General features: G+C 42.9%; 1 protein-coding gene across 1 annotated transcript in view; it reads right to left on the minus strand.

The window, feature by feature from the left end:
- The window catches only part of LOC110981434 (N-acetylgalactosaminyltransferase 7-like), a 28,749-nt gene that overhangs the window by 9,828 nt on the left and 6,168 nt on the right, over positions 1 to 12,753 (minus strand). The window contains exons 3-6 of the mRNA XM_022239013.2: positions 7,747 to 8,048; positions 2,773 to 2,939; positions 1,301 to 1,514; positions 600 to 773 (exon numbers count right to left, since the gene is read on the minus strand). Coding sequence (XP_022094705.2) covers positions 600 to 773; positions 1,301 to 1,514; positions 2,773 to 2,939; positions 7,747 to 8,048 — 857 coding nt within the window. The remainder of the gene's footprint in view (positions 1 to 599; positions 774 to 1,300; positions 1,515 to 2,772; positions 2,940 to 7,746; positions 8,049 to 12,753) is intronic.

Raw genomic sequence — 12,753 nt, forward strand, 5'->3', positions numbered from 1 at the left:
AGGCAGCGCGGTCCCTGCATCATGATTTGACTGTGGGACGGGAACTAGTCTGTAATATCATGCTGTTGGATGCACAAGGCCAGGAGGAAGGCAATGTGCGTTTTTATCGGCCGGTCATGTGATCATTGTGGACTAATTCAGTCGCAGTGTTAGGCAGAGGTATAAAAAAAAACATACAAACAAGACAAACTAGAACACACATACAGAAATAAAATCACACCCTCTGGCAAAGGTGCTCCGTAAACAGGGGCGGGTCCACGATTTGCAAAAGGTGAGGGGGGCGTGAACTATAAACCAACAATAGTATAATGCCCGCAAATGCATATCACGAAGCCCTTACGGCGTGGGGTCCGGGGCGTGCTTTCGGACTCTAGGTGCTACATAGAGCAATTTCAGGCAGTATAACCCCTTTTAACGCCTTTGTCACATTTATGGGGTTGGGTCCACCCCTTCCACTTTTTTCTCTTCCCCTCCCTTTTTTCTTCTCTTTCCATTTACGGATTTATTTTTCTGGTGAAAAAGGGGATGGGGTACGCCCCGCACACCCCCGCCCCGGATCCACCCCCGTGGTAAATGGAAATATATGGAGTTCAACTCACTCATACGACTGGCTACTGTACTTCATTCCCAATCGGTCTTTGCTGTAGGTAACATGAATCCGTTTATACCAAAATTCCCAGTCGAATGCGCCTCGGCACAATCCGTCAACCTGAGGACCATAAGCGAACGTGTCTGCTTCAATGGCGTCTACGGTAGGACATACAACGACCCGCCTGTCAAATCGAAGCACATTTGGTCGTCACCGTTTTACCAACATGAACTCACCACACTAGCTGTTTGAAGGAACAGACGCACGTCTAAAAATACCACAAAAGGCTTATATATTACCAGACGTAATGGGGATATGTTATGAACTGTAAACACCCGGAAAATGCTGTTGAGAGGCACACACTCAAGGCTCCCATTCTTTTTACCCACAAGCGACTAGAGAAGATAATAACTGCGCATAAAAAGATACTTATTAACTTCACAGCCAAACATTGCAAAGGCTTTGGTGTTAAATTAGCAACCGTGGTATCCAAGGGCAAGGGGGAAAGTAATTACCGAGGCGTCAACTATATAAAGTGGACTCATTAAAACAGAAACTCCAAATTGACACCATCTCGTCAGCTCTACATTATCTTGACCGAAGAAATTACTATTATACGCAATGTTTTCTTCGCCCAAAGCCATCACTAAAAACCATTGGCCCTTTGGTCTCGCATTACAAGTGCGACCTATTTCCTGCAGTTCGTTTTACCTGTCCGCAGCAATTTCGGCCAGGAGAGGCGGCAACCAGTTGACATTGCATTCACAATGTGCGTCTAGAAACGTGATGACATCACCGCGAGACCTCTGGGCACCAGTGATCCGTGACCTGATCAGGCCTTCGCGCTTCGTGTTTCGGAAAAGCTTCACTTTTCCTTCAAATTGCGGTTGCACAATGTACTCCTCCAAAGACTCTTTTAGATGTTCTGAAAGGAAAAAATATATATACATATATACATCAGCTGACGGTGACTGAGTAACTCAGTTGTCTGTAGAGAATGCAACCGCGAGTCATTGGCTTCCACAGCGCACATTTCATTAAGTGTTCACAACATGGCATAGGCTGCCTGGTATGCATTCACCCATGACACGATCGAACGGGATATCAGATTAGTTAGGTTCTCGCTTGGTGACACCATGGAGGTGAGACTGGACAACAGCACGATGGTAACGTATTTAAAGGCTTTGCAGTGAAATACAAACCTCCAAAATGCACCTATATGCCACAGTTAACCTTTCTAGCGTTTGCTTAATCATTTTAAAGGCATGTTGCTGTCTGTTTAAATTTCCATATTAAATGAGCTAAACTGTGATGTTATCGAAAGAAGAAAACCTCCCTCTTACATAGGCTGATGCACAAAATTTCTTTTTTTCTTTTTTGTTTTTTTTGATGATTCATTGTTATATAAGTATGTAGCTAAAAGCAAGCAAGCAGCTCTTGGTCGGAACTGCTCTCGGTGAATAGTAAACTCTAGGTTCATGATCACAAAAGAAAAGCCTCCGCACTGAACCATGTCTATCCTGGATGACATCAGAGCAACAGCGCCCTCATCAGTTGAGGAGGAAAGCATAGACCATACGAAAAGTTTAAAAAGTGCACTTCCAAATGTACTTAACCCAAGAAGAACACCTAATACATCGAAGATAAGTTGCAGAAAATCGTGTCTCGGGAATATTGCAGGTACACTTTAAAGTTGACAAAGCAGCTACACGTTGTGCAGGAGTCGCGCGCGTTCTCACGTTGTCTTTTCTTGATATGGACTGTCAAAACCATGCGGAGGATCGCCACTCTTTCTTTTATGCATTGCTGGGTCGTATATAGTGAAGGAATGCGAACGAAGCCTAGCGGAACAGAGGCTCACTCATTGTTAACAGCGTGCCCTCTCTCGTTTGACTTTCAGGACTCAAATATCGATTTAGTTTTGGGAAGGAGTTTCCATTTCACCTAAAACTGTGAATTGTGGGAAACAACCGGAATTTCGAACTAAATAAAAAGTAGGTCTGTTATAATGATGATTGATCACATGACAAATTTCACAAACGTCGAGGAAAGTATAAAGAACAATTTTAATGTTTAAAACTCGTGTCACTAAACATGAAGGGTAATGCAAACGGTTTGACACAACTGTCGCCACGAACTCATGAAGACATTCCCGGATGAAGAACGTACGTGTAGGTTCTCACCTTTCTCACTGAAGTCATCCACCATGACAATCTCCCGGAGGAGGAACGAGGGTGTCATGTTGATGATGCTGTGTACGGTGCGCATCAGCGTTGACCAACCTTCGTTGTGAAACACCACCACCACACTTGTCGAGGGAAGTGTAGCTGGGTAGTGCCAATATTTACATCTGGAAAATGCGAAGGGTAGGGGTGGCATGTTGTTATTGGCATTTCTGTTAAACGGTGTCACTTGGGCATCTATTATATCAAAAGGGTTCAAGCCTGAAAGTTGAACGTTTCAACGAAGCCTGCACCACCCCATTCACTACACTCCATTTGAAGCAGAAAAACGAGGCAACACATAGTACACCCCTTCTTTTGGAATTGACTTTGGGTCCTGAAAACCTGTGATAACATATTTATGGGTGTAGTAATTTGAATCAAGAGAAGAAACACCATGAGCCAAGGGCGACAGCACACGACGCGTCGTGCATCGTGTCGTTAGTCGCGTCGTGTTTCAGGCGACGTAATACGCAACACGTGACACGACATACCACGCAACGCATGACGGTGCGACGCAACGGGCGACGGAAGGAGTGACATTTAGGCAGAAAAAAACTGCAACACAGAAAGGATATAAGACAGCACGACGCGACGCGTCGTGTGTGTACAAATGTAATGGCAAGAAGACGACTATGGAATTCAATTACAGCCATTTTACGCGTCACAGCGTGGCATCGTTGCATTTGCAATCTGTAGGCCTGTTCATTTTTTTAGCTGGAGGGGGCGCACGCCGTGCTCAGGAATATCATTGCATGTACAACCAACTTCCGTTTCGTTGACCTGCTAAAATATTATCGATTGCATACTTTTGAAGTTCCCGACCTTCCCTTCCGCGTGGCCGATGCACTGACATTATCAACAATATGGAGGATACATGCAGAGCCTGTAGTACAAGCATTTGTAGAGAACGAAGTCAATAGTAACTAAAACTATGAACCACTCGTCTGATTTATATCATTCAATTGGGTTATTCAATAATCCGACTGGCACCTCCAGTGGCTTATCTCTCAAGACATTTTTAACTCGTGGACAATTTCATGTTTTGTTGATGAGGACACACCAGTGGCGTGGAAGGGGGGGCACAAAGGGGGCACCAGCATCTTATGGGGGGGCAACAGCTTTCGGTGGTGTGGCTTTTTGTGGGTAAGTGGCGGGGGGGCACAAAGGGGGCACTAGCATCTTATGGGGGCAACAGCTTTCAGTGGTGTGGTTTTTGGGGGCAACTTTTTGTTAGTTTTGTTCAATATCCGTGCATCCGTTTTTTCGGGGGGGGGACAGGGGACACCGGGAATTTGTGGGGGAGGACGTGCCTCCCCAGCCCCCCCCCTTCTGTGTGTATGCCACTAGGGGAACACTTATTTCTTGGTCCTCGGACCCGCTGCTCTGAAAAATTGATGAAATAGATTTAAATGCTAAAGCTGTGCCACCGTTCTTAATTTTTCGTTTGTCCTTTCATTTGCAAAATGATTTTTTCTGTTTTTCTTCCTTTACTCTTAAATGTGCCAATTGATATTTTGAGCAACGGAAAATAAACATTTATTTATTTGTTCCGCCCTCCACTCTAGCTGTTTTAACCTAAAGCTGCTAGAGGACCAAGGAATAAAAAAGTCTGGCCTGAGGAACGTTTCTCTCTACGGAAGCGTATAAGGGCCTCCTGCAAAAAAATGTTTTCGAGATACTATCTCGCCGCGGCGAGTTATGAGATCTAGCTGCGGCGAGTTATGAGATCTTGCCGGGGCGTCAAATTTATATCCCGCCGCAGCGAATATTTCAATAGTTTCATAAGCCCTATTCGTCTTTAGGATGAAATACATTGAGATTTGGTCTTAGATTGCTTATTGGAACAAAAAAGGATGTTACATTTCAAGAAAGCTTAATTTCCAACACAAAGACAACGAAATCTTATTTTTTGGTGTGAATTTCTACATTCAGATGAGGGATAAACTGTCTTTAATGCCTTCCTACATTTTCAAAGTGCCAAACACAAGCAAGCGGACCTGAAAGTTATTATTAAATTTTGAACTTTCATCGGTTGAAATTTATTAATTAATAGTAGTTAAAATGGGAGATTAAAGACAGTACTTTTAAAAACACAACGCATGAAATACCCCATAGCTTTGGACGCTCAAACCAAATATAGCATAAGTGCACACGCACGTGTCATGCGTACCGAGCCGGAAGAGTCGACCCGTTTTCAGGTGCATATAGAATCCACCCAATTTTGTTCTCGACAAAAACGTATGTTACGTATTTGCCCTTCCCAGCGCCCTGTACTGTATAGGTGGTTTGTGACGAGTGAACGCATGTATGTGAGGTCAAAGAGCCTGGGGATTTCAATCCAGTTGATGAGAAAGTGTTTGTTAGTTTTCACGTCACCTTCACTTCATTTTTCTTTTTGCCTGCCGAAATCTCCTAAATCATAGCAGATTTTAATGTTAGAATGATATCAGCATCGAGTTTTAGTCCGAAATGGCAACACGCATTGGCTAAAAATATGCGTGGGCGTGGCCAGAATTTTTTTGGGGGGGGCAATCGTCTAGTTAAAACAAAAACATTCTACCGCTGGAAAAGGTTCGATTTTCTTTTTTCTCTCAAGCAAATAATTATGTTCTATTTCATTTCTAATGTTAATTTCTTTTGCTGTTTTCTTTTTCTTTTCAGGGTCCCCCCCTCGTGGTGCGTATGTAAATAGGATTATTTAAACTATAAATGAAAAGGCACCGTAACCCTTTCAACAGGCAGTCACCCCTCTTGCGGATATGGAAATTCATACCCCAAAAGAGACTTCTTTTGTTTTCTTTTGTGTTGTAAATCAAGCTTGGGTGAAATGTTACATCCCCTTTTGTTCCAATTAGCATTCTAAAACCAAATCTCACTGGATTTCACCCTAAAGACACATATGAAAACGGTGCGGTGAATAGGACTTATGACACTATTGAAATATTCGCTGCGGCGCGTCAAATTAATATCCCGCCGAGGCGGGAAATTAATTTGACGCTGCGGCAAGATCTTATAGCTCGCCGCGGCGGGATACACATTCAACGATTTTACTCGCCGCGGCGAGATAGTAGCCAGAAAAATATTCTTGCAAGTGGCCCTATACGCTTCTGTACCTCTCAAACACTTCTGGGAGTAAATTCATTCAATACCTGCAATGCACACCATGACAAATCTCTACAATGCCACAAATTTCAGGACAGGTGCAACCTGCTCTAAAATAATGGCAGACCAGCTCATCTCCTGATAATTATGTCAAGGTGAATAGTTAAATCATATGCAAATTTTGAAAAATCATTGAGCGTGAAGTGGGGGAAAGTTACACGACAAACTAATTCATAAAATCGAAATAATGGACAGCTCAGGAACTGTTACAAGTACTAAAACGATTCCATAAATTCTATGTATCGCAAGAGACTTGAACCTTTTCCACAACATGAGAAATTGCGCACATTTTTGTAAACAGTTTACAAGATAGAATTGGGTCATCAAGTCTGCGTCTGCCGTCAAAGCAACGCCACATACATACTAAGCGAAAGCAAATCACAGGAATGTTGGAGCGATGATGCGACGGTCCGACGACGTGACGACTCCACGATGTTACGGTATGACGTTGCAACGGTACGACGATAGACGGCACGACGATGCGACGGCGTGACGATGCGACGGCACGGGGATTCAATGGCACAGCGCGACTATGCGTGGGCACGATGCGACGATGTGACGGCACGACGCGACTACGCGCCGTTGACGGCGCATGTGGCTACAGACTCAAGCAGCAACTCCACACACGCGACGCGTAAAATGGCAGTAAGGAAATCCATAGACGACGGTGCGACCAGACGGTACGACACAAGGGAGCTGTCGTGCCGTCGCATCGTGAAGTTGCGTTACCTGGAGAGAGGCTAGAGAGAGAGAGAGAAATGTCGTCCTAAATAAAAAGTGTCGTAAATAGTTCACCATACAAAATTGAAAAATGCAGGGGTACAAACCAGAGTGACATTGATGTATTCTTCCTGGGATGACATCACAGTTTTGCTCATGAATATGGAAATACTCATAAGCATGAAAACAAAAAAAGCAGTAAAATACTCTTTGAAACAGTGAAACAAAAGTTGAAAAGATAATATTACTGAGACCCCAAGATGCATTTAGAAGGTTTGTAGTTTTCAACAATTGATAGCAGCTACCGTTTAAAGCGTCATGTTCAAATCCGCACTGTTTCTACGGTTAATAGTTCAAATGTTGAATCCACTACTTACATTCTGTGCCCACTTACAACCGTTTGAAAGTGTTGCATGCCGTATTCTAAATATTGAATTCAAAGTTTTAAGAGTGGATTTAAGAGTTAAAATGTTAATTGAACATGTTCACTCTTTCCCCATAAATTCTTGAATCAGCACTCAAAATTGACGCTAAATTTGCAGTTTAAATGCTGAAAACTTAGTTTAAGATTCTAGATTCACCACTTCAGAGCGTTATCACTGACCGAATGAACTAAGTGTGCGATTCCAGATTTCACATAACAAAACTTTGGCTAAGGCCTATATTCAATCCGTTTGTACAGGTTCATTGTACCGGCCAGATATGGCTTTGCTAAGGCCTATATTCAATTCGTTTGCACTCAAGTTCATTATACCGGTCAGAGATGGCTTTGCTAAGGCCTATATTCAAATCGTTTGCACTCAGGTTCATTGTACCGGCCAGACATGGCTTTGCTAAGGCCTTATTCAATTCGTTTGCACTCAGGTTCATTGTACCGGTCAGAGATGGCTTTGCTAAGGCCTATATTCAGTTCGTTTGCACTCAGGTTCATTGTACCGGCCAGATATGGCTTGGCTTCAGGGTAAGAAGATCATCATTCGACGGTATTTGATAATTCTTGATCCTGTTCGCTATTCCATTGTTTCAGCCAGCAAAGACCACCTCACTTACTGTGGATCCCGAATGTCCGGCACAGCTCGGTCCAGCGAGATGCGGTCACTGACCACCATATTGAACCCATATTCCTTGTAGCTCTGATCGTACAGAGCCTGTTCCGATGCCAGCAGCTTAGCGGGGATCCCGTTCTCTCCGACACCGCTCCGCCTCGGGGCCGGTATGTTTGGTTCATAATTTCCCAGGGTCTCTTTGAGTTCTGCTGGGGAGTTTCTTGGTGTGACCGCTTGGTGCTCAGAAGAGTCCTTTACTTGACCGGAAGACAAATTTTGAGGTCTGTGACGAGAAGTGCTCAAAACCTACGGATGACAAACAAAAGTTTAGTTCGTCAATCTATTCCTAAACTCTTCATAGCAAAGTTTTCGTTATGACAATAATGGAGGCTTAGCTTGGAGCATCAGTGATTCGAACTTCCATACATACAGGAATTTCCAAATTTAAGGGACAAACTCTGCAGTGACGTCAGTTTTACGTTACAAGGGGAATGTTTTTATTGTTTAAGCACAGCCAAGCTTTTGTGCACTTCTGGGCGTCGCAAATGTTTTTTTGGGATAGGAAGCAGCCGAATGGGGTGTCATCCATCCCCAATGACTTGGCCATTCGTTCTTCATTATTTTGGTGCCGTTTAATACGCCTGTCATCCAAAATGTCTGTTCTAATTTGTACAACGTTCATATCTCAAACATAAAGTAGTTAACAAAATGAACGAAGGCATTTTCAGAAACCTTCAAGTATGAAATATGAACATCGGGCTAGTAGATTTAATATATTTTTGACGTGGAGTTGACATTTACTTCAAAAGAATCTCGGCCACTGCACTTTTCAGGGCATGGCTCTGCACTTACGGAAACAATTGCCCGACGTCAGTCAATGCTTCCATCTCTCTTAATAATTACCCAGAGGACAACATTCAATGTGTACAGTGTGCACCACATTAAACTTGGAAAGCCTATGATTCATTCATGGCGTCCTTGAAGCGTGGAAAACTTGCGATGGGAGAGGCGGGAGCAGGTGGCTTGGCAGTGCTGTTTGAAGTACCAGACATCGGGCGAGTGTAAGCGGTAATCGACACGGCTAACGCCTCCAACGATGGTCATGGGCGATTGATATGACAAGCCTAGCCATATCTCCGCCAACCTGCCACTCCCGAGAGACTTCACAACACAATACTGTCTTAAAGGATCCATGAAATGAATTTTTCTTTGAAGCCCTATTTTTGTATCTCTGCACCATTCTTCAACGTATGCAGACCGTTTAAAATCTTTTTTGCTTTACGTGAACAGAAAAGTGCACTTGTTAAACATTAAAAATTGACCGAACATTATTTTCTGGACAAGTGAGGGCGCTTTTGATTTGACGTAAATTCAGGAAGACATGGTTAAGTTTGCATGTTTGCATGTTAAAATTGTGAACTCCTAATTTGCTGACTAAAAACGTTTCTGTGGAAGGTTGCTTGCTGGCTTATTGCCATAATAATTATACTTACACAACAATAAGTTGCCAAAGGAAATGAAATCTATGGTAGCAGTGTTTAAAATAATCTAGACATTTTCTGTGCACAAATCGGTGCAAGATTGAGATTAAATATGCAGATGTACATTAGCATAAAAACCAAAAAAGCTACAAAATATGGGTATTTAAAATGAGGTTAACCGAAACCCAAAAGGTACAATTTCAAGGGTGTTGTAGAATATTTATATTTCATGATCCCTGGATGCGGTATGACATCAAAGACATATGCCTATTGCCTTAAGTCTCAGAACACCAGGATGGAGTGATTATTAATATGAAATGAGTATATCAGATACTGCAGAGCTGCGTTTCGAGGAGGCAGGAAGTCGCGCTATAAAGAGGCCTTAATGATCTCCTTGTCACCTATGTCCTTGGTATGTGTGGTGGAAATGCCTGTGTTGGCGTCGCGAACAGAGAGTAATGAGGCAGGGCGACGTTTCGTGTTTAGTTTCGGATAATCGTAGGCCTATAAGGCGTGATGTGATGGTAGTTCCAATTTAAGGCGAACAGAATCGAATTCGTTGCTTGCCAGTCGTTGAAACATCCACACTACGATGAATTATGTCTCCCAAGGGGGCTCATAAGATACACAAAGTTAACCACGTAATTTCTGGAATTTCGTTCGGACTTAAAACTGTTGATGCTTTTGCAGTGCCTGGCGATTCGGCTTCAGAATAACGGCAGTTTTGCAGGCACCCCGTCAATTAACTGCTCTCATTGTTACACTTTTCATTTTTACACAAAAGAGACAGTACATTTTTGAATCACTCGTCGGTTTTTATTTTTTTTCCTGGCCTTGATTTTGGGGTGCTTCTCAAAGAACAAGATATAGTTTATTATTTTCGACACATGCGCATTGAAACGCGATCCCCTAATTACAAATTCCCACAATTCGATTCGGAAGAGCTTGGCAACAGCCAAAATATCAATCGTTTTTGGCATTCGCTGGCGGCAAAGAGCCTTTTTCAAGAGCACATGAGGCGACTAATTTCTTTCAGCACACAAATTTGGGAGGGAACCAGAAACAAGGGGGTTTACCACAGTTTAATGAAGTCACAATCTGTGTGCACATTTTGTGAGCACGCGTAAGTGATGATCCCTGGAAAGAAAAGTCTTGCAAGTGGATGTCCAACGACGATTCGCTGTCACCGGCGCCCCTGGGTTTGCAGCAGGTCACAGTGGGAATAAACAAGGCTTTCGTTGCTTTGTGGCGACGCTGAACAGAATATGCATCTCTACGATTGCTGCTACATGAGCCGTGGCGTATAAATCCAACAAGAACAACTTACAATGAACGGAAACGGGGCAGAAATAGAGCAATGGAACATTTCCGACATCCCCCCTTTAATGGCGGTGAGTGTGCAGAGCGACAGTCACTTTACCGCCACTGGTGTGCGGGGCCGCAAATGACACCAAGTCTTGTCATCAGATTCGTGTATATTTACGTCAATTAGGCCCCTCAAAATAGTTTGTCTCTGGTCAGACTGATGCTCCGGAATTGATGCGGCAACGCAGTTTTTTATCGTTTATTTTTTCCCTCCAGGGTTGGATTATACAGACAATTGCACACACACGTTGTTGAGTCATGGGGCGAGACTGACTTTATTATAATAATAAGCTGACATTAAACAACTTCAATTTGCTTTCGATGTGCAACATCTCGTCGATCGGGATCTAGGCCTATCACCCTGAGTAAAAGATCAACCTGCCCGCAAAAACATTGCCGCAAAGTGCGGCATTCGACCGTATCCTAACAGACCTAGTTTCAGTATTACCCCTGAACGAAATGTATACATTTGGAACCCATAATGGGATGGTACCAATTGATTTTGTGGGTCGAAATGAATACACTATGTTGGGAAATCCGACTGAAATTGGTACCTCTGCGAATACGGTCTATATATAGAGGGAGCTGTTGCAGCTCTCGCAGAAAAAAAAGACAAAGAAGATTGACGCGCATGCTTGAAATTGACGCGCGCTGATCAGAGACGAAAGACTTTTTTGGCCTTACCCAAATAGATCATAGCAACCCTGACGCTAGAGGTGTCACGCCTATTCTTGTACGCTGTGCCAAGTTTGCGTCAAAATAGGGCGACATAATGTTCCATGTAACGCCCACAAACTTACGAGATCACACGTGTGTGTGGGCATTCGCGAGGTTCTGAGTTGTTCGTGCGTTCTATGGTTCAATTATTTTACGCTCCTTCTATGACCTTTCCATAAAATCATAAACAGCACCCCCGTGAAATGATGTGACGTCCACATTTGTAATGTCCCGGCCGGGAAATTGTTGTCATCGCCATGGACCTGTGCTGCCACAAATCTATACGCCATTGCCAGTACATATGAGTAGAGACAACGGCTCAAGGCTGAGCCACAAACAAGTATGCCGTCATTTTAGTCATGCTGTCTAAAACAAAAACAACAAAAACACACCAACACCCACCAACAAATTGAAACGAAAAACTAAAAGTGAAACAAAAACGTTGTAGATTAAAGAAATATGGAAGGGCTGCGTAGCACCGTGATCAGAATATTGACAAGAATATAAAATCAGTGCTCTGGAATATGACTTGATTACCGAGCTTTCGGTAACTGAATACCTTCTTCAGGGCAAGATTGCCCTGAAGAAGGTACTCATTTACCGAAAGCATCACATATTCCACAGCACTGATTTTATATTACATTCTTGTCAATACGTTGTAGATTACAGCCGGTTGCAATAACATTACATGTTATACACCCCGCAGATCATGGTCACATGCCGTGAGTTTCAAAGCTATGCACGGGCATCTTACATGGGGCCACTATATCAGTTTCTGTAAGTTTGAATAAAATTATTTCTAAATGAAACAACCTCAGGAAACACTCTTGTCCGAATACTGCCTTCGTCTAAAGTTATTGAAAAGTCACGTGAAGATTGGTAAAAACAGAGATTTCATTTATGACCCCTCACATACACATATCAGTGCTCTAGGTTTCCTTGTTCGTGCACGTTTGATTTTAACCATTTAGGCCAACGTTTTTTAACCCTGCGCATGAGAACGAGAATGTATGGGTTGCGAAGATTTACCTACGTACTGCCGAAGGGGTCTACCATTCATTGGTCGAGCTGGCGCAAAGGTTAAATTAGACTTTAGCACTTTCCATGTATAGGCTATTACTCCATTGGTCTCCCGTTAGAAGTTCAGATTTTAATGAAGATTACCCAAAAATAATTTCGTAAATTGTCATTTGGGCATGAGTCCACTGAGTTGCACTATTACTCATGCATTTGAGATTTTCTTTTATCTTGTCAGGTAATGTTTGATTTTCTATGCTTGCATGTGATCTATAAGGCCCTTTTTGTTTTCAGAAGCAAATGAACGAGCTACAATTGAAAACTCTAAAAACAAATACCAACACACGTTACTTGCCATTTAAAAGTTTGAGAAAGGCGCCACCAAGGGTGAACTTTCAGTCTCTCTATATATATGATTGTGTCTATGCGTT

This window comes from Acanthaster planci, linkage group LG01, assembly GCF_054643075.1.
Source record: "Acanthaster planci isolate LZ-2023a linkage group LG01, COTS_SCS, whole genome shotgun sequence".
NCBI classification, from domain to species: Eukaryota; Metazoa; Echinodermata; class Asteroidea; order Valvatida; family Acanthasteridae; genus Acanthaster; species Acanthaster planci.